The 20864-nt window shown below is 39.2% G+C and overlaps 1 protein-coding gene across 4 annotated transcripts in view; it reads left to right on the top strand.

Moving 5' to 3' along the window:
• The window catches only part of Dtnbp1 (dystrobrevin binding protein 1), a 125471-nt gene that overhangs the window by 46806 nt on the left and 57801 nt on the right, over positions 1–20864 (top strand). For all 4 annotated transcript variants that reach the window (XM_047559311.1, XM_047559312.1, XM_047559314.1 and 1 more), the window contains one exon: positions 20108–20130. In XM_047559311.1, coding sequence (XP_047415267.1) covers positions 20108–20130 — 23 coding nt within the window. The remainder of the gene's footprint in view (positions 1–20107; positions 20131–20864) is intronic.

The raw sequence follows: 20864 nt of genomic DNA, 5'->3' as shown, positions 1-20864 counted from the left end.
GATTAAGGAAGGCACAGAGATACAAATGAAAGGAATGAACAACCTATTCAATGAAATAATATCAGAAAATTTCCCAAACCTGAAGAATGAAATGGAAAATCAAATACAAGAGACTTACAGAACACCAAATGCACAAAATCACAACAGATCCACACCAAGGTACATTATAATGAAAATGCCTAACATTCAAAATAAAGATAGGATTTTGAAGGCCGTGAGAGAAAAGCATCAGATTACATATAGGGGGAGACCAATACGAATAACAGCCGACTTCTCAACCCAGACTCTAAAAGCTAGAAGGGCCTGGGACAACATATTTCAAGCTCTGAAAGAACATGGTTGCCAACCAAGAATCCTATACCCAGCAAAACTAACCGTCAGATTTGAAGATGGAATAAAATCCTTCCATGATAAACAAAAGTTAAAAGAATTTACAAATAGGCTGTGCTACAGAATGTTCTCAACAAAACATTCCACGAGGAGGAAATGAAAAACAACAATGTAGGTCAGCAAAGGGAGGAACTACCTTAGAGAAAAACCACTCAAAGGAGAAACCAAGCCAAGTTAAAAACCAAAAATAAGCCCAAATGACTGGGAATACGAATCATATCTCAATAATAACCCTGAACGTTAATGGCCTAAACTCATCAATCAAAAGACATGGACTGGCAGAATGGATTAAAAAGAAAGATCCAACAATATGCTGCCTGCAAGAGACTCATCTCATAGAAAAAGAAATCCACAGACTAAAGGTGAAAGGATGGGAAAAAACCTACCACACACATGGACTCAGTAAAAAAGTGGGGATTTCCATCCTTATATCAGATAAAGTGGACTTCAAGCCAAAGTTAGTTAGAAGGGATAAAGAAGGACATTTCATACTGCTTAAGGGAACCATAAATCAGGAAGACATAATGATAATAAATATTTATGCCCCAAACAATGGTGCATCCCTGTACATCAAACAAATCCTTCTCAATTTCAGGAATCACATAGACCACGCACTGCTGTCACCACTAGGTAGATCTTCCAAACAAAAACCGAACAAAGAAACCATGGAACTCAATAATACAATCAATAACCTAGACTTAATAGACATATATAGAATATTCCATCCATCAATGAGCAGATTCACTTTCTTGTCAGCAGCACATGGAACCTTCTTGAAAATAGACCATATGTTATGCCACAAAGCAGCCCTTAGGAAATGCAAAAAAATAGAGATACTGCCTTGTATTCTATCAGATCATAATGGACTGAGAGTAGAAATCAATGACAAAATACAAAAGAGAAATTACTCCAACACGTGGAGACTAAATAATATGCTATTGAATGAAACATGGATAACAAAAAACATCAGGGAGGAGATAAAAAAATTCTTAGAGGTCAGTGAGAATGACGATACAACATATCAAAATCTCTGGGACACTATGAAAGCGGTACTAAGAGGAAAATTCATTGCATGGAGCGCATTCCAGAAAAGAATGAAAAGTCAACAACTAAATGACCTAACATTACAGCTCAAAGCCCTAGAAAAAGAAGAACAGAATAACAGCAAAAGTAGTAGAAGACAGGAAATAATTAAAATCAGAGCTGAAATCAATGAAATTGAAACAAAAGAAACAATTCAAAAAATTGACAAAACAAAAAGTTGGTTCTTTGAGAAAGTAAACAAAATACACAAACCCTTAACCACACTAACAAAGAGAAGGAGAGAGAAGACTCAAATTACTAAAATATATGATGCAAAAGGAAATATCATGAGAGACACCACTGAGATACAGAACATAATGAGAAGCTACTTTGAAAATATGTATTCCAACAAAATAGAAACTACTGAAGACATTGACAAATTTCTAGAGACATATGCTCCTCCCAAACTGAACCAGGAGGACATACACAATTTAAACAGATCAATATCAAGCAATGAAATAGAAGAAGCCATTAAAAATCTACCATCCAAGAAAAGCCCAGGACCAGACGGATTCTCAGCCGAGTTCTACAAGACCTTCAAAGAAGAACTCATTCCAATACTTCTCAAAGTATTCCAGGAAATAGAAAAGGAGGGTACCCTACCAAACTCATTCTATGAAGCTAGTATCACCCTCAAACCCAAACCAGGAAAAGACACATCAAGGAAAAAAAATTTTAGACCAATATCCTTGGTGAATATAGATGCAAAGATCCTTAACAAAATATTGGCAAACTGTATCCAAAAACATATTAAGAAAATTGTGCACCACGATCAAGTGGGGTTCGTCCCTGGAATGGAAGGATGGTTCAACATTCGTAAATCAATAAATGTAATCCATCATGTCAACAGACTTAAGGATAAGAATCATATGGTTATTTCAATTGATGCAGAAAAAGTGTTGGACAAAATACAACGCCCCTTCATGCTCAAAACACTAGAAAAAATAGGGATAGTAGGAACATACCTGAACATTGTAAAGGCTATTTATGCTAAACCCATGGCCAACATCATTCTTAATGGAGAAAAACTGAAACCATTCCCTTTAAAAACAGGAACAAGGCAGAGATGCCCTCTTTCACCGCTTCTATTCAACATTGTCCTCGAAACTCTAGCCAGAGCAATTAGGCAGACCAAAGAAATTAAAGGGATACGAATAGGAAAAGAGGAACTTAAGCTGTCACTATTTGCAGATGACATGATTCTATGTTTAGAGGATCCAAAATCCTCCTCCAGAAAACTTCTAGACCTCATCAATGAATTCAGCAAAATAGCAGGCTATAAAATCAACACACATAAATCTAAAGCATTTTTATATGTAAGTGATGAAACAGCTGAAAGGGAAATGAGGAAAACAATCCCATTTGCAATAGCCTCAAAAAAAATAAAATACTTGGGAATCAATCTAACCAAAGAGGTAAAAGATTTCTACAATGAAAACTACAAAGCATTGAAGAAAGAAATTAAGGAAGACCTTAGAAGATGGAAAGATCTCCCATGTTCTTGGATAGGCAGAACTAATATTGTCAAAATGGCCACACTACCAAAAGTGCTATACAGATTCAGTGGAATTCCAATTAAGATCCCAATGTCATACCTTACAGAAATAGAGCAAGCAATCATGAAATCCATCTGGAAGAATAAGAAACTCAGAATAGCTAAAGCAATCCTTAGCAGGAAGAATGAAACAGGGAGTATCTCAATACCAGAACTTCAACTATACTACAAAGCAATAGTAACAAAAACAGCATGGTATTGGCACCAAAATAGACAGGTAGATCAATGGTACAGAATAGAGGACACGGACACAAACCCAAATAAATACAATTTTCTCATACTAGACAAAGGTGCCAAAAATATGCAATGGAGAAAAGATAGCCTCTTCAACAAATGGTGCTGGGAAAACTGGAAATCCATATGCAACAGAATGACACTAAACCCCTCTCACCCTGCACAAAAATCAACTCACAATGGAAAAGGACCTTGAAATCAGACCAGAGACCCTGCATCTTATAGAAGAAAAAGTAGGTCCAAATCTTCACCTTGTTGGCTTAGGATCAGACTTCCTTAACAGGACTCCCATAGCACAAGAAATAAAAGCAAGAATCAATAACTGGGACAGATTCAAACTAAATACCTTTCTCTCAGCAAAGGAAACTATCAGCAATGTGAAGAGAGAGCCTACAGAGTGGGAGAATATCTTTGCCACTCATACTTCAGATAGAGCACTAATTTCCAGAATATATAAAGAACTCAAAAAACTCTATACCAAGAATACAAATAACCCAATCAACAAATGGGCTACAGATATGAACAGACACTTCACAGAAGATCTACAAGCAATCGACAAACATATGAAAAAATGTTCACCATCTTTAGTAATAAGAGAAATGCAAATCAAAACTACACTAAGATTCCATCTTACCCCAATTAGAATGGCGATTATCAAGAAATCAAGAACAATAGGTGTTGGAGAGGATGCGGGGGAAAAGGTACACTCATACATTGCTGGTGGGGCTGTAAATCAGTGTAGCCACTCTGGAAAGCAATGTGGAGATTCCTTAGAAAACTTGGAATGGACCCACCATTTGACCCAGCTACCCCACTCATCGGCCTATACCCAAAGGACTTAAAATCAGCATACTACAGAGATACAGCCACATCAATGTTCATAGCTGCTCAATTCACAATAGCCAGATTGTGGCACTGACCTAGATGCCCTTCAGTTGATGAATGGATAAAGAAAGTGTTGTGTGTGTGTGTATATATATACACACACATATATATACACACACACATAAATATATATATATACATATACACACACAATGGAATATTACTCAGGTATAAAGAATAATAAAATTATGGCATTTGCAGGCAAATGGATGAAATTGGAGAATATCATGCTAAAGGAGATAAGCCAATCTCAAAAAACCAAAGGACGAAGATCTCACTGATAAGCGGATGATGACATATAATGGGGGGTTGCAGGGGAAGAATGGAGGAAAGGAAGGACCGTATAGAGGGAAAAGAGGGGTGGAGGGGAAGGAAAAAATAACAGAATGAATCAAACATCATTACCCTATGTAAATGTATGATTATGCAAATGGTATGGTGTTGCTCCATGTACAAACAGAAACAACATGTATCCCATTTGTTTACAATAAAAATTTTAAAAAAAGAATCAGTGGTTAGATTTGAGAATTTATCAGTTTACCTGTGACTTACCCTCCCCCTTCCCCAATGCTGGGGACCAAACCCAGGGCCTCCCACATGCCAGGCAAGTGCTCTATTTGAACTCCATCCATGACCCTTTTTTCATTTTATTTTGAAATGGGGTCTTGCTAAGTTCCCAGGTTGGCCTCACACTTGGAATTTTCCTCTCCCAGCCTCCTGAGTCACTGGGATTACTTACCTGTGCTTTTATAGGGGTTAAAAGAAGTTGAAAAGTATCCCTTACGATTGTAAACATGGAACTAATTTGGGGAAAGTAAAAACACTCATTTAGTTCAAATTTCACTTTTTAAAAAAATTTAAATAAAATTAAATGAACAAGCTGCATGGCATACCACAGTTAAATATTGTTTAAAAGTATATAAACTTTGTATACTATTAAGATGTTGCTTTAGAACAAATCCATGATGTATTTTTCTTCTTAGCTTTTTAAAAAAATTTTTAGTTGTAGATGGACACAATACCTTTATTTTATTTATTCATTTTATGTGATGCTGAGGATCAAACCCAGTGCCTCACATGTGCGAGGCAGGCACTGTACCACTGAGCCATGATCCCAGCCCTCTTATTAATTTTTAGGTAGATAAGTCTGTTGACAAATCATTCCTTAATTATCTGACCTCTTGAAACTGACAACATTATTGTTTTAAATTTTTATCTCTATCTTGCGTTTGTTTTAGTTCAATTTATAGATGCTCCCATGTTTGATCTTCTCTTGGACTATGGTCTTTTTTAAAATTTTTTTTTTATTTTTATATTTTGATTCATTGTACACAAATGGGGTACAACTATCATTTCTCTTGTTGTACATGAAAGAGTCATGCTGTTTGTGTGATCATACATGTACATAGGATAATGATATTTTTCTCATTCTATTATCTTTCCTTCCTCCTGCCCCCTCCCCACCCCTCAGTTCCCTCTACACAATCCATCCTTCCTCCATTCTTCCCTTACCACCCCAACTCTGGACTATGGTCTTGATTATTGCTTCCGTCCATCCTGCATGCCCACCTTAGGTAAGCTCTTCTGCATCCTTGATTATCTTCTGTCTGGATGGCAGTCGATATCAAATGACTGTCTTCAGGTTGGGAATCTTTTTACTGTCAGAAACAACTGCCATCCAGAGACCTCTACTTGGGTTTCTTAATAGCCCAAGAGCACCAAGCCCCAAATTATCTTCCACAGCAAAACTTGATCCTTTCCTATCTTAATGAGACACTGCCATTTATCAATTTACCCAGCTTACAAACCTGACAGTCAAAACTTCTTTCTCTCTCTCCTGTCATCTGTCCTCAGTTGTCTGTCCAGGCCAATCATTCCATGATTCTGTTCTTGTCTCTCTGTCTTTACTGCTCCTTTCTGAGTGCAGGTGCATATCTTCACAGCCTCAGTTCTAGTGATAGTCTCTCAGTTAGTCTTCCTGTCTACAGTCTTGTCCCCCAGCTTATTTACATTACTTTTAGGATGTTCATTTTTTCTAAAATGCGGATGAAGACTTCTCATCATCTTCAAGATACAATTAAGTTATGATGATTTACTGAGCACTTAATATGTACCAGACACAGTGCTTAAATTTTTTAATCTAAATTAACTCATAGAATCCTCATAATGACCATTTGAGAAAACAAACTAGAAGACATTAAGTAAATTACCAGGAGCTGCAGAACCAGGAAGTGACAGTGCTAGAGCAGACCAGTAGAGACCTGCTGGTGCCTTTGTGGTCTGACACAGAGCCCTCTGTGCTCTGGGTTCGGGTGCCCTGGAGTGTGAACACGGCTTTGCTTCTCTTACTGCATCGATCTTGAAGTTTGTTGTCAGGATGGACAGGCAATGGTTGTCAGTAGTGGTGACTCCTGACCAGGAATACATTTCCATGTGGGGTGAGTGGTGAGTTTTAGAAATCATCCTTGCACCTTCAACCACAAACACACCAAGTCTGAAGGATGTTCAGTTTTAGGTGGTAGGGCAAGGTCAGAGTGCTGAGAAGTGATAGACCATTGATTAGATAATAGTTCTTTTTTTAGCAAACTTTAGCCAATTAAAATTTTGAATATGAAAACATCAGTAATACACAGGTGATATAAATTAATAGTTTCAATAATAAAATATTTAGTCAGTTACTTGCTATGGCTAGTCACTAAACACTTTTCAGTGTATCATTGAGAATAAAGGTGCATTAAAGACTTGTTTTTGAAACTCACAGATGTCTTCAGGGGCATATTGGGTTTTTTACTTCATATTTACATCAATAATGATGGCTTCAACTTCAATTTCAATAGTTTCCTAACATGATGCACTTTCCCAGAGCGGGATAGATCCAGATATTGATCATGAAGTTTGACATAGCTCGTTTCATATTCATGCCTCTGGTATCTAGTAGACTTAGTAGTCTACAAGGAAGCTTTCTGGTTAGGCTAACATATCTCAGGTGAGTTATAGCTTGTGTTCAGGTATGCCAAATTTGACCCTTAAACTACATTCTGGATGCTGAAGAGTCATTTGGAGTCAGAGTGCCGTGGGTTTTATTCTGCCCTCTCACCTACTGGTTGTGTGACCTTCTATCACCAAGCCCCATTTTCTTCTTGTATTAAGTGAGGATAATGACATTTACAATTAACCAATTGTGACTGAGTGATGTAGCACAGATCTGTAATCCCAACTCCTCTGGAGGCTGAGGCAGAAGAATCGCAAATTCAAGACCACCCTCAGCAACTTGGCAAGACGCTGCCTCAATTTAAAAATCTCTGGGAATGTAGCTTAGTAATAGGGTACCCTGGGTTCCATCCCCTGTATCACCCCCCAAAAAATTAATTATGGATTATAGGCTATAATTTTGTAGAGTGCTTTGTATGATGTGAGGTGTATGTACGGTAAGGACCCAGTAATATTTATTTCCCCTGTCTTATCCTGCTTGCCTCAACTGCCTCCCGTTCCCAGAGCTTCTACATGAAGTAGGTTTTCATGTAAACAGGTTTAGGAAAATTATTTTTTGCACTTTTGGATTGAAGGCCATCATGTGTAACTTAGTGCTGCCACCAACCAGCCTGTTCCCTGGACCTTCATTTCTTTTCTGGAGTCCAGTTTTTTTTTTTTTTTTTTTTTTTTTAATTCTGAATCTTCTCTATTACCATATCTCTTAGATTCTTTTCAACTGTAAATGCCCAAGATCTTAGGTTCTTATCATCTTACAACTAAGCTATGTTTGCCCCCAAAATAAAAAGTATAAAGTTAATTTATATTAATAATATGACCAGGATTTGGTGCTATTTTTATAGTGAACTAGCTGCTTTTCAAGAGTTGTTTTTTTTTTTTTTTTTTTTTTAAACAGATAATGTTAGAAATGTCTTGCTGGGTATGTTCTGTGTAAGAAGTACCTAACAGCTGTGACTTCTGGGATACTCTTGACATCATTCACCCCAGGCTGTAATCCCACTCCCACTTTGCACCCTGTCAGCCACAAACTCACCCATCTGTATGGGTGCATATCTTCAGGTGGTGCCACATGATCCACAGTGCTGGGAAACAACAGGCCTGACACGGTGGTGATGAGTTGTGGTTCTTCTGGAGAACAGTCTTGTGAGCTCTTTCCTGTGAATAAGTAGTCAGCGTGGTAGGTTCCGTCTACCCACCATAACAAAGAGACAGTGTTGAAGTGTTTTCTACAAGAAGTACTGCTGATCATAGTTAAAATTTTTTCCCCTTAGGCATTTTCAAATGTGAAGAAATATATTAAAGTCAATTTTACAGTTGGTGTTTTGAATGTACTATTTTTTGTTAGCTTTTTATAATGGCTGGTCCTAGGGAGGCAGTTTGGTATTTGGAGAGAGTGTGCCTCTACTTGTGAGGTGGTTGTATTTATGGAGGCATTTACCCAGCAGCTGCAGTGTACAAGTTTGCCTATGAGAGTCTGATTTAGTTGATTTCCACGTGTGTACGTCTAATAACATCCCATAGGTTTATTGACGTCAGGCTTTCTTTTAAATTCTGCCCTCATAATTCAGCCTCTGCAAATAAAATGATTAAATAACAGTTTCACTTTTTGAAAATACTCTTAGTTTTTGAGTCTGTGGTAGGGTTTTTTTTTCTTTTTTAATGTCCATTATGCTAAATTTTGAAAAGATGTTTGCTGAATTAAGTTTGACAATATGATAAAATCCAAAAGAGGGTATTTCAATTCTACCTATTAGATCTTTTGAAAATAGTATTAAACTATGAGAAAAAAGAGATTTAAAAAAAAATTTTTTTTTTTTTTTGGGTACTCGGGATTGAACCCAGGGGTGCTCAACCACTGAGTCACATCCCCAGCTCTTTTTATTTTTTATCTTGAGAAAAGGTCTTGCTAACTTACTTGGAGCCTCACTAAGTTGCTGAGGCTGGCTTTGAACTTGCAGACCTCCTGACTCAAGTCACTAGGATTATAGGCCTGTGCCACCATGTCCAGCAGAGACTCATATTTTTAAAAATGCAATTGACAAACAAGTTTCTCCCCCACTGTGGTGTTGGGGATTGAACCCAGGGCTTTGTGCATGCTAGACAAGTGCTCTATCACTGAGCCACACCCCTGCCTTAACAAGTTGCTTTCAAATGGGGTAATATGTGACCAAACTTCATAAAGAATAAACTGCTCTGTAATTACAAAGGACTTTGAAGAAGCACATGCCCTTAGTCATTCTTCATCCACAGTATTTGATGATCATGATTTGCTGAGTGTTGGGTCTGAGTCTCTCTACAGTCTAGTGCAGATGTACTGTGGTATTTATTCTGAAACATGGTTTTTCACTTTACTGTCATCCACAGTTTTACCAAAAATAATCAGAGTAACACCAATTTGTTTGTAAAATAAGTTTTTAGCTTTATCAAATATGGCCTGATTATTTATATAAGTGCAGAAAGAATAGGGATTAACCAATAGGCTCATTTTACATTTGCGTTGATAGCATTTTCTTTTCTTTCCTTTTCTTTTGCAGTACTTGGGATAGAACCCAGAGCCTTGCATGTGCTATATAATCACACCACCAGTGAATTCACCTCCAGACCTTTTTTGCTGAAAGTTTTTAATTTTTTGTTATCAGTGGTTGCATCCAAGGGCACTTAAACACTGAGCCACTCCCTCTTTTTCTTTTCTTTTTTTTAATTTTGAGACAGGATCTCTCACCAAGTTGCTGAAGCCTTCACTAAGTGACTGAGGCTGGCTTTGAACTTAAAATCCTCCTGCCTCAGCTTCCTGTGTTGCTGGAATTGAAGGTGTGTGCTACCAAGCCAGGCCTTAGTGGAATTTTTGATAAGGAAGGGTTCTCAGATTGGACTTTTAAAAGCCTTAAGACTAGGAAGCCAAACCAATATTTCCAGTTGTATCTTGTTTAAAAAAAAAAAAAGTGGGGATTCTTATTGGATTTGTGCAAATAACTATATTGCTGTAAAAATATAAATATTCATGAGTAAGGTTTCTGTTGTGGAGGAACTAGCCGGATGTGGTGGGCTTAGTAGGCTGAGGCTGGAGGATTCCAAGTTTGAGGCCAGCCTCAGCAATTTAGCCAGGTTCTAAGCAACTTAGCAAGACCTTGTCTCAAAATAAAAAATAAAAAGGGCTGGGGATATAGCTCAGTGTGAATTGCCCTGGGGTTTACTCACCAGTACCAAAAATAAATAAATAAATAAATACATGGAAGAACCAAATAGGGATAAACAGCAAATGTTTGAATTTTTTGTTCACAAAAGTATACTTTACCAAATTGCCATAAGCTATAACTGCTTAAAAGGAAAAAAGTTTTCTCTAAATCTTGAAACAAACTAGTAGAGAAAATAAAAGTTATTTAAAAAATTCATCCTCACCTGGCAGTGGTGCATGCCTGTAATTCCAGCAGCTCGGGAGGCTGAGACAGGATCTCGAGTTCAAAGCCAGCCTCAGCAACAGCAAGGTGCTAAGTGACTCAGTGAGACCCTATCTCTAAATAAAATACAAAATAGGACTGGGGATGTGGCTCAGTGGTTGAGTGCCCTGAATTCAATCCCTGGTACAAAAAAAAAAAAAAAGAAAGAAAGAAAGAAAGAGAGAGAGAGAGGAGAGAGAGAGAGAGAAAGAAAAGAAAAGAAAGATCCTCATCATTTGGTTCCATGTATTCTTGTTCTTTTTGATCTTGTTTACAAGTTTCATGAAGTCATCAGTTTCTTAATTACAATCATGGAAATTTTTACTTAGTGCATTGGAATGATCTTAGAGTTATCAGAAACTTGTATTTAAGAGTACTTATCAGGCTTGTTTCCATCAATCTCCTTGAAGAGGCAACAATTTTCGAACTGTTGCTATTTGTTAATGCTTTTAGAGAAGAATTAAAACAATGTGTAAGGGTGCCCAAGACTTAGAACTTCCAAGACCATGGTTAAAAATCTGGTGAGTTCATTATAATCAGCAATTGACAAGCAGATTTGGTTATTTCTTTAGCACAGACCATTTTAACATGAGAACTAAGATTAAGGCTGATAGCATATTAGATTCCTAAGAATCTCATCAATTTTTGGAATACTCATATCAATAATCACACCCATAAATATAATTGAAAGAAGGTCTGGCGTCACAGATTTGACAGTGCTTCTTATGTAACTGAATGTAATTAGTTTAATTTCTTTTACAAGGTGAGAGAGACATCCTTCAAGTTTTTCATGGACCCACCTGAAAAATCCCAAAGTGAACTTGAGGTCAAAAAGATATAAGTTAGAATTTGAAGGATCTTGCTGTAGCTCAGTGGTGCGGCATGTGCTTAGCATGCATGAGACCCTGGGTCCAGTGCCTAACACTGCAGAAAAGAAAAAGGGAAATTTAAAAAGTTATTTGGAAAAGTTTGTCAAAAATGTCAAAAGATTTTAAGCATTTGATCAAAGTAGGATTACAGGTGACTGAAAAAACTTTGTCATTCATTTAAACAGAGTGATAATTAAAGGCCCTTGGGCCTTTAATTGCCTAGTTGTCAATAAAACTCAGCTGTTTTGGTATTAAGACAATTCATTTATCTTAAGTAATCGAAGACCTAATAAAAGATAGTATAAGATTTGCCTTGATAAATACATAGTCTTTGCCAGTTACTTAAAATGTAAAGAAAAACATTTCACTACTTTCTTTTAAAAGTAGATCAGTATTGCAAGAAAACCTTGTTGTTTTAACAGAAAGGATCAAATTAAAGTTTTATATCAGCGTCATTTCAATATTAATGCTTACTTTCATCAAAGATATCTGTAAATAGTTCCCTTCCCAGCTTGATCACACATAAAATTCCTGTCACAGGATTCTACAGTTCCTTTCATAAACCTACATTTTTATATGTACCTGTGTGTGTGTGTGTGTGTGTGTGTGTGTGTGTGTTTTCTCTTGTGATACTTGGGCATGAATCCAAGGGCTTACACATATAGAGAGGTGTTCTATCATTGAGCTGTACCCCAGTCCTTATTTCCAGTTTTTGCCATATAATAGTTAGAATTTTTAACTTTTCCAGATTTTCTCATGAAAACCTAGGAAGTAAGCAATTTTGAACTGTATCATATACTAACCTTTTTTGGTGTGAAAGTCACCTAGCTGCTCTGATATTTGGCTCCATTCTCTTTGTGTGAGCCTGTATTTTGTAACCACCATCTCTTTAGGCAGCTGTAGAGCAGCAAGTCTCTCATCCACTTGTAGGCCTTTTTTATTGGTGCACCAGCAGAGCTGAGGAAACCTTTGCTTCCAAAGCCTTGCAAAGGCATAGTGACTATCAGTGTAAATGTTGACAGACTGTTTTAAGTAAAATGTGGGTACAGGTAAAGAGCCTCAAGTTCTGTCTTCTGAGTACACTCAAGGTAGGGCATTTTGCCATTTTGGGGCACAGGGTGGGTACCAGGGATTGAACTTGGGAGCACTTGACCTCTGAACCACATCTCCAGCCCTATTTTGTATTTTTTTTAGAGACAGGGTTTCACTGAGTTGCTTAGTGCCTTGCTTTTGCTAAGACTGACCTTGAACTCAAGATCCTGCTGCCTCAGCCTCCTCAGCTGCTAGGATTACATGGTTTGACATTTTTAATGAGCTTGTATTATGTGATGTCTGTGAATCCAGCACAGAAATTTTCTGCCTCTGAGATCCATCACTAGTATAAGATCCATTCACACAACGGATCAGACCAGGATTTTGTAAAGGAATGTCCTGCAAATCAGGATGAAGAGAACTGTCATTCCAAGGTTACCATTTAGAGTTGCATGGTTGACATTGATCAGGCATGGCTACAGAGTAGCGAGGTTGAGAATGCTGCATCATTTCAGACAGAGGTTGGGAGACAGACAAAAGGATTTCATAAAAGGTTAATCTGCTTACAGAAAGATGTTTGGTAAACTCATAATTGAGAAGACTTTGTACTGCATTCAGGATGTGGAGATAAACATTGTCATCTAAGGTCAGAATCACAGGAGCTTTGATGAGTTTTGTATCACCAATTGAAAAGTTTTGATGTGGGGACGTTTTGGATTGTAGATCCTCAACAGTAAAGCCTATGGAAATATCTCCAAATCCAAAAAACTGAAATCTGAAGAACTTCTGGTTCCAAGCATTTCAGATAAGGAATACTGCACTTGTAATTTGTCTTAGGTGGCCTCAAGTCATTTTCTGCTAGCTGTTGTAGAGGGAGTCTGCTGGTATGCCCCCTCAGTGGGCGGACAAAATAAGAGGTCATCCACGTACAGCAGGAGAGTCACACCTGTAGGAAACTGAAGGGTGCTCTGGTCTTCAAGGAGCCCTTGAGAGAAACAAGAGGTGCATCAGTGAACTCGTGTGGCATGACGGCCCCTGTATACTGTTGACTATGCCAGGTGACAGCAAGCTGGGTCAGCTGGAGCACCAACGAAGTCTCAGCATAGGTGTACCACTGTAAACCTCTTAGAATCCAGGGGAACCTGTGCCCAAAGAGTACTAGGGTTTGGAAACCCTGGGAAATGATTGTGCTTTTAATGACTCTGAGATCCTGAACAGAACACTATCCCCATCTACACAGGTAACACAGGGGTATCACAAGGGCTGGCAGGTACATGGAATAACTAATCTCTGGGCAAGCAAGTCTTCTACCACTGGCAAAAAACCTTGTATAGCCTCAGGCTTTTTGGGTATTTGGAAAGTATTAGTGGGATGTGGCCCATAAGCCTTTGGGTACTTCAGTTAAATCAGGAGCATTTTGTGGACTATCCTCCTCCTCTGTGTCCAGAACAAAATGCAAACTGTATAGATCTGGCTCAGAGGGGCTGGGGCTGTAGCTCGGTGGTAGAGCACTTGACTGGCACCTGTGGGGCATGGGGTTTGATCCTCAGCACCACATAAAAATAAATAAATAAAAATAGTGTGTCCATCTACAACTAAAAAATATTATAAAAAAAAAAAAAAAAAGAATCTGGCTCAGAGGGGTCAGGAAATTCAAGAGTCAGATCTCCATTAGCATTGGACTTTTTAGCTCAGGTAGAAGATCCCTGTCCCTTAAGTTGACCCAGATTGTGTCACACAGCAGAAAGGAATACGTTTTTCAGGGAAAAAAAAAAACCATGAGTCACATGTACAGGTTAAACTGCTGTTTTAAGGGTCACATGCTAGAGAAGTTCCTAATGCTGGCCCAGACATCATTCTAGGTTGCTGGTTACCATGGAGCTTCTGAAATTGCAAGCCCATTAATTTGGAAGCCTTTTGTTTCTTATCTAGTTTTTGAAGGTCCCTGGAAATGTTCTGCTGTAATTACTAGTGCAGCCAGTCCTGAAGCTTCCCATCTTTGTTTCTTATCTAGTTTTTGAAGGTCCCTGGAAATGTTCTGCTGTAATTACTAGTGCAGCCAGTCCTGAAGCTTCCCATCTTATCTTTCTTTTGTCTTTTTATGACCCTGTTGGGCTTGGGAATATCATCAGTTTGGTGGAAGCTAAAGAAAAGGACTTAAGAAGCCATAAGAAAAGGGCTTCCGAGTGAAATTTAAAACCAGTGAGACTCATCTTTCTTCTGCCTGCAGGTCTGGAACTGTTCAGTGTTAGTGGGAACATTTAGGAATGACTTTTCCAATTTTCCAAATTGTCCTTTGTGCAATGCAGTGGCATACACCTGTGATCCCAGCTACTCAGGAGGCTGAGGCAGGAGGATCTCAAGTTTGAGGCCAACCTGGGCAATTTAGTGAGACCCTGTGTCAAAATAAAAATTAACAGGGCCAGGTTGTAGCTTAGTGATAGAGCACCCCTGAGTTCAATCCCCAGAAACTGGGGGAAAAAGGGAGGCTTGGGATCTAGGTATGGATCTTAGGTGGACAGTCATGTTCATCTGGAATATTCCACATAAAGACCATTGTAATTCTAAATCAACTCTTCAGTAAGATTTTGCCACTTAAATCAGTATTTACAGTTTCTAGGTCCATAATTCTCTACATGAAAAGTGTAGGTGTACTGGAAGGTGGAGATAAGGTTCTGGGAGATGGAGGATCCCATCTTTACACATATGTTGGGTCTTCCATAGCTGAGATAAAAACCTCACAGGGCTGGGTCATGTAATGCTTTCCCAGTGTCCCTTGCTGCACAGACATTTTTGAGTTTGATGGTGACCTTACTCAGCTGGCCCATGCTGTGACCAGCTCGTGCTCTCATGGGAGTCTTATTTTCTAGTGGCGAGCCCTCGTAGCTTGTAAGTGCCTGACTGCCTGTCAAGCAGTGCTGCCCGTTGGCAAGACCCCCTTGTCCACTTAGCCAGTGATTTCTCTTCCCTCAGTGCCAAAGAAGAGAAGACACCAAGAGCAGAAAACTTCAAATCCCAGTAAATTCCCAAGGCCTGAATTCACATCCTCTGCAGCAATGGCCAGTTACTGTGTCTCCTGTCCAGTTACCTGTAGAACTGCAGCTCCGGCCACTGGCTTTGTAGCCACCACAAACCCAAATTTCAGGTGCCCCCTCACAGCACAAACCTTTGGTACCCCCAAATCAAAGAGATAGGGAAAGAGCAGAGCTTCAGACCTGTGAGGAACTTTCAACTCTCAGGTCCCCATAAAGAAGACAGGGGACCCCAAAAAGATGTCAGTGGTGCCTTCCCTGTGCTTCTCAAGAGGTCTCAGGGTCACCAGAACTGTCAAAAGACAATAGCCACAAATGTAATTGCAGATCTAATTGACATTCACTCATTAGGATTGAACTGGGGCAACTCCTTCTACAGAACAGAATGAGAGTTCCCACAGGGCAGTAGCAGACTAGTGGGAAAGAGCACAAGAGGGAAAAAGCTTATCGGCTAATATCTTGGTCCATTTTCTATTAGTATAATAAAATACCTGAGACAGGTAATTCATAAAGAAATGTTTATGTGGTTCTGGAGGTGAGGAGTCTGCAGTTAACCAACTGATCCATGAGGGCGTCTTGCATGGTGGAAAAATGGAAGTGCCCGGAAGTGTGTGCAGAGAGAGAAGACCAGGAGGAAGCTTGCTCCCTGCGGTTCCCCGGCAGTCACTTATCTGGTCCTGTGGGAACTCACTCCTTCGAGGCAGCATTAATCTAATCATGAGATCTCCATCCCCACACCCCCAAACACCTCCCTCTAGCCCCACCTCCCAGCAGTACTAAATTGAGGAATTAAGCTCAATATGAGTTTTGGTGGGGAAAAACAATATTCAAACCATAGCAGTTAATAGCAGGTTACTTTTATTCAAAGGGTTACAGTAGAAGGGGCTTCCTTATTATACTGATCTGGTTTGGATATGTGGTGTCCCCCAAAAGATTATGTGTGAAACAATGCAAGAAAGATGAATTGATTAGAGATGAAATGATTGAGAGATCATTTCTCAATCTCAATGAATTGATTGAGAGATGAAATGATTAGAGGTGTAACCTACTCAGTGAATTAATCCACTTGAATCAGTGGACTGGGTAGTAACTGTAGGCAGCTAGGGTGTGGCTGGAGGAGGTAGGTCACTGGCAAGGTGCCTTTGGGTTTATATTTTTCCCTGGTGAGCGGAGCAGTTTCTCCTTCCTGGCTGTCAGGAACAGCAGCTTTCCTCTGCCATGCCCTTCTGTCATGGTGTTCAACCTCACCCAGGTCCAGAGCTAATGGAGTCAGGGGACCATGAACTGAACTTCCAAAACCATGAACCAAAATAAACTTTCCTCCTCTAATTTGTTCTTATTTGGTCTTTGGTTATAGCAGTAAAAAACTGAAATACTGACTCAGGTAGACTGGCACCACTCTTCCACCACACGAACCCTTGGGGGACACATTTAAACTATATCCATCTTATAGCAGCTGGAATCTCCTATTTCCAGGAAAAACTGGTCTGGTTTGGAAACTGTCTTTATCCATAAAGCTTCTATTTGATTATGTAGCACTTAGCATGAGTAACTCCATTTTGGTTTCATCTCGTCTTTTGGGGCCTAGTACAGGGAGGAGCTCAGTCCAAAACAGTGTCCTCCCATAAGTTTTGTTTAACAAGAGTGAGGAAAAAGGTATCTGTAGGAGCTAATTCCTTGAGTAGGCAGAAGGGGATAGGAATCTGTGCGGCATCGCTGGACTTAGATTCCAGCCTTCCAGGTGATTTCAGCAGATGTCGCAAATGGATGTATGCTCTGCCCTCTGAAATCTGTTCCTGGCAATCCAGACTAGAACCCTCTTGTGGAGTGTTCATCTCCTTCCTCTGCGTACCTCATTTCGTCCAGCGCATGGCTCTTGTGTCTTCTCTGGCAGTTCTCAAGCCCACCAGTTCCTTGCCATTGCTCTTGCCAGGCACGAATCAGCTTCTCTTCAAATCCACATAATTTCCTGAGTGCTCCTGCTGTTATTCTCTCCCTTACCAATACATCTACGCATCACAACTAGAATGTTTTTGCTTTATAAAGCATGAATTTGCCCATGTTATTCTGCTAAAAATAAAACCAAATTTTATAGACTGGCATTGAGAACCCTCCACCCCACTCCTTATTTTGTACTAGGGATTGACCCCAAGTGTGCTTTACTACTGAGTTATAGTCCCAGCCATTTTTATTTTTATTTTTATTTTTTAATTTTAAGACAGGGTGTCACTAAGTTGCTTCGGGCCTTGCTTAGTTTCTGAGGCTAGCACTGAACTTGGGACCCCCCTCCCTCAGCTTCCTGAGCCACTGGTATTACAAGTGTGCACCATTGCATCTGGCTAACCCTCCACCTTGTTATTGACACTATTTCCCCTTCAGCCTGCTGTGCCTGAAGTTTTGCTGCAAGACAAATCCTTGCTCAAATTCTACTGTTCTAAAGCATTTCCTAGGTGCAAGCCTGCACCTTTTGTTCCCCCCATTCTTCATGTTCGGTGCTGCCTCTGCTGACTGTGCCTCTCTTTCCCTTCTCTTACATCTTCCATATTTCTAAGAGCTTGTCACTGCTGAAAACTGGTGGGGTTCACCTAAAGGTAGTAAAATACCAAGCTTTTGATGTTGCTGCCTCATTTATCGTTTTTTTAAAATTTCCATGATAGTGATTTTCATGTATACCTGCTATCTGTACCACCATTACCTCAACCAGTCTTTTTTTAGGAATTGAGTATAGGAATGATTCACTCTCTCAAAAGGAGTTTCTTGGAAATCCCACTGTCAGTTGTGGAGTTGAGGGGCACAGTGCTGTGTAAAGAGCTCTGGGCAGGCTTGACTTCTTCCCAGTAGCAGCAGCTTCTTGACTAGAGGCGGCAGCAGCAGGTTGAGGGGAAGCAGGCTAGCTCTGCAGGAGAGGCAGTGCCTCCGCTGAGCAGTTACTAATTCATGTGATGGGCTGGGTGCCGCCTTCATGCTTGTTGGTATTTTGGGGTGGGTGACACGTAAAGACCAGTGTTTGTGAAATTATTATTCTGTTTCCTCTTTTTGAACTGGAGGTGCCTTTTTAGATATTTTCCTTATAGTCACATTCTAGTAGAAGCAAATCAGAAGCTCTCTAAAGATTGAATCAAAGAAAAAGAAAACTCTTTAGAACATTGAACTGTGCGTTCTGTCACCTCCCACCACCCCCATTATCAGTGACCTCAGGGAGTTGCTCCTATGAAGGCATTCTCAGGATCCTCTTGTGATGCATTTTGGGCTTCATCCCATGACTTGAGGCTAAATTAGGTATTAGGCATCTTTAACTTGTACCCAAGTTAAGATTGAAGTCTAGCCAGTCATGGTGGTGCACACCTGTGATCCCAGATACTGGGGAGGCTGAGGCAGAAGGATGGCAAGTTGAAGTCCAGCCTGGGCAACTTAGTTAGACCCTGTCTTGAAATAAATTCCCAAAAAAGGACTGGGTATATACCTCAGTGATAGAACAGGCTGGGTTTAATCCCTGGTACTGCAGAATAAAAGGAGAAGGAAAAGGTGTGGGTGGGAGGCAGTGAAGAACAAAGCTGACCACTGGTTGAAGGGAAACGATTGCTAAGGTTTTTGAAGAGATAGGATTGAAAATTATACTGTGTTGCATAGTTTATGAACACTGAGATGAAGTGTTTTTAAAAGTAGGCATTTTTAGAAAAAGAAGAGTGGGGTGACCATCTGATTTAAGAACATTCACTTCAACTGTTGCAGGAACAGTGTCTGCCTGGCCTTTCGGTGGGCGACTTGCCAGTCCTGCCAGGCAGCTGTTACTTGTATCATGAGGGGTATTGTAAATAAAAGTGTGGAATTCTGATTTGAGAGTTCAAAACATCTCTAAATTTTTTGTAAAACCTGAAGTGCAAATAAATGATAACGTCTTGTACTTGGGAATAATAAGTCTTCACTAAAGAAGCTTACCTTTATAGTATTGGCACTGAGAAAAAATATAGAATTACAAAGTTATGAGGGAAAACCTGAAAACAACTTGCCTTGGCTTGTCACAGAATGTTTATTTTATGATCCATCATCTATTTTCTTCTGCTGTGTATTTCCCCAGGAGATGTTGTGTTTCAGCATCCTTAATTGACATTGACGAAAACAAACCCAAAGATTCCCAGAGGTTTGGCCCTTTTGTGACAAGATGAGCCACAGGCCTCGATCCTTTGATATGTGCTTCCCCATTTTTCTCCTTTGCTATTGAAAAAGGAGAATAAAGGATAATTTTAAAGACCTTAAAAGTATTTATAAGTGGAGGCAAAATTGTATTAAGTGCTTGTGTAGATTGGTATATGTGTAACATGGTTCATAACTGGCATTACAGTGTTCTGTGTACTTATATTTCATTGTTTTCACAGTTTGAATTTTGGTAGAATTTTTGAGCCACTAATAAATAACAGCAGAAATAACTGAAAATAGTTGCTTTAGGCTAACTGTATTGGTAATTTCAGTAAAGCATAAAAGATGTGTGAGCATCCAGAGCTGGGTATTTAAAGTACATAAATTTTTATTATACTGTTAAGAGAAATTTCCACTGGGAATAGATTATTTTTAATTTGCATTTTCCTTTTTTTCCTACAGGAAGGAGCTTGAAACCTTCAAAGGTAATTTTGTGTTTAATTCACTTTAAAAGTAGTTGAGAATTAATTGATGTCAGATGTTCTCTCTTGATGATGATGAAAAGAATTCATTCCCTTTTCTTTAAAGCAGTTTTCATCAAAAAGAAGTTTGCTTAATACTGTTTTCATAGGTTTTATTTAATCATAAGTGGTCTTGATGTTCTCTTTTAACTGTACCACATATACCAAGTGAGAATTTCTTCCCATGACTGTTGTAAACAGTATATTACAAAGATACGGTGCCAACTTTGAGGTTGTTGAGAATCAGTTTAAGAAGATCCTGATTTCTGTTATGCAAAGTCTGGGTCTTGTGGAGAAGGGATAATGATGAAGACCAGGATGTGCCCTGCAGTGACACTATCTTGTGACTTTGATGGGTCTCTTTCCTTTTCAGGCTCAGCTTCTCCATCTGTAGAATTAGAAACTCTGATTCTGAGATTCAGAAAGCAGCCTAGCATGCCCTTTTGATTTTAAGGAACTTTTGAAGGAGGGACACTGAAGAATAATTTTTGGTCATTTTGACCTTTCCTGGTCATAGAGAAACACTAATGAAACCCAGAAAACTATAAACGCTCCTGCACTCTGGGCCCTTCCAGTTGCTGTTTTTTGATTATTTATTATCAAGTAATAGAAATCATTGTTCTCAGAGATGTTCATTTCAGGAACAAGGAAGACCTTGAATTACTTTTTAAATCACTTCTGATTGATTTCATGCTTAT

This window comes from Sciurus carolinensis, chromosome 7, assembly GCF_902686445.1.
Source record: "Sciurus carolinensis chromosome 7, mSciCar1.2, whole genome shotgun sequence".
Lineage (NCBI taxonomy): Eukaryota > Metazoa > Chordata > Mammalia > Rodentia > Sciuridae > Sciurus > Sciurus carolinensis.
This window is presented reverse-complemented; position numbering and strand designations above follow the sequence as displayed.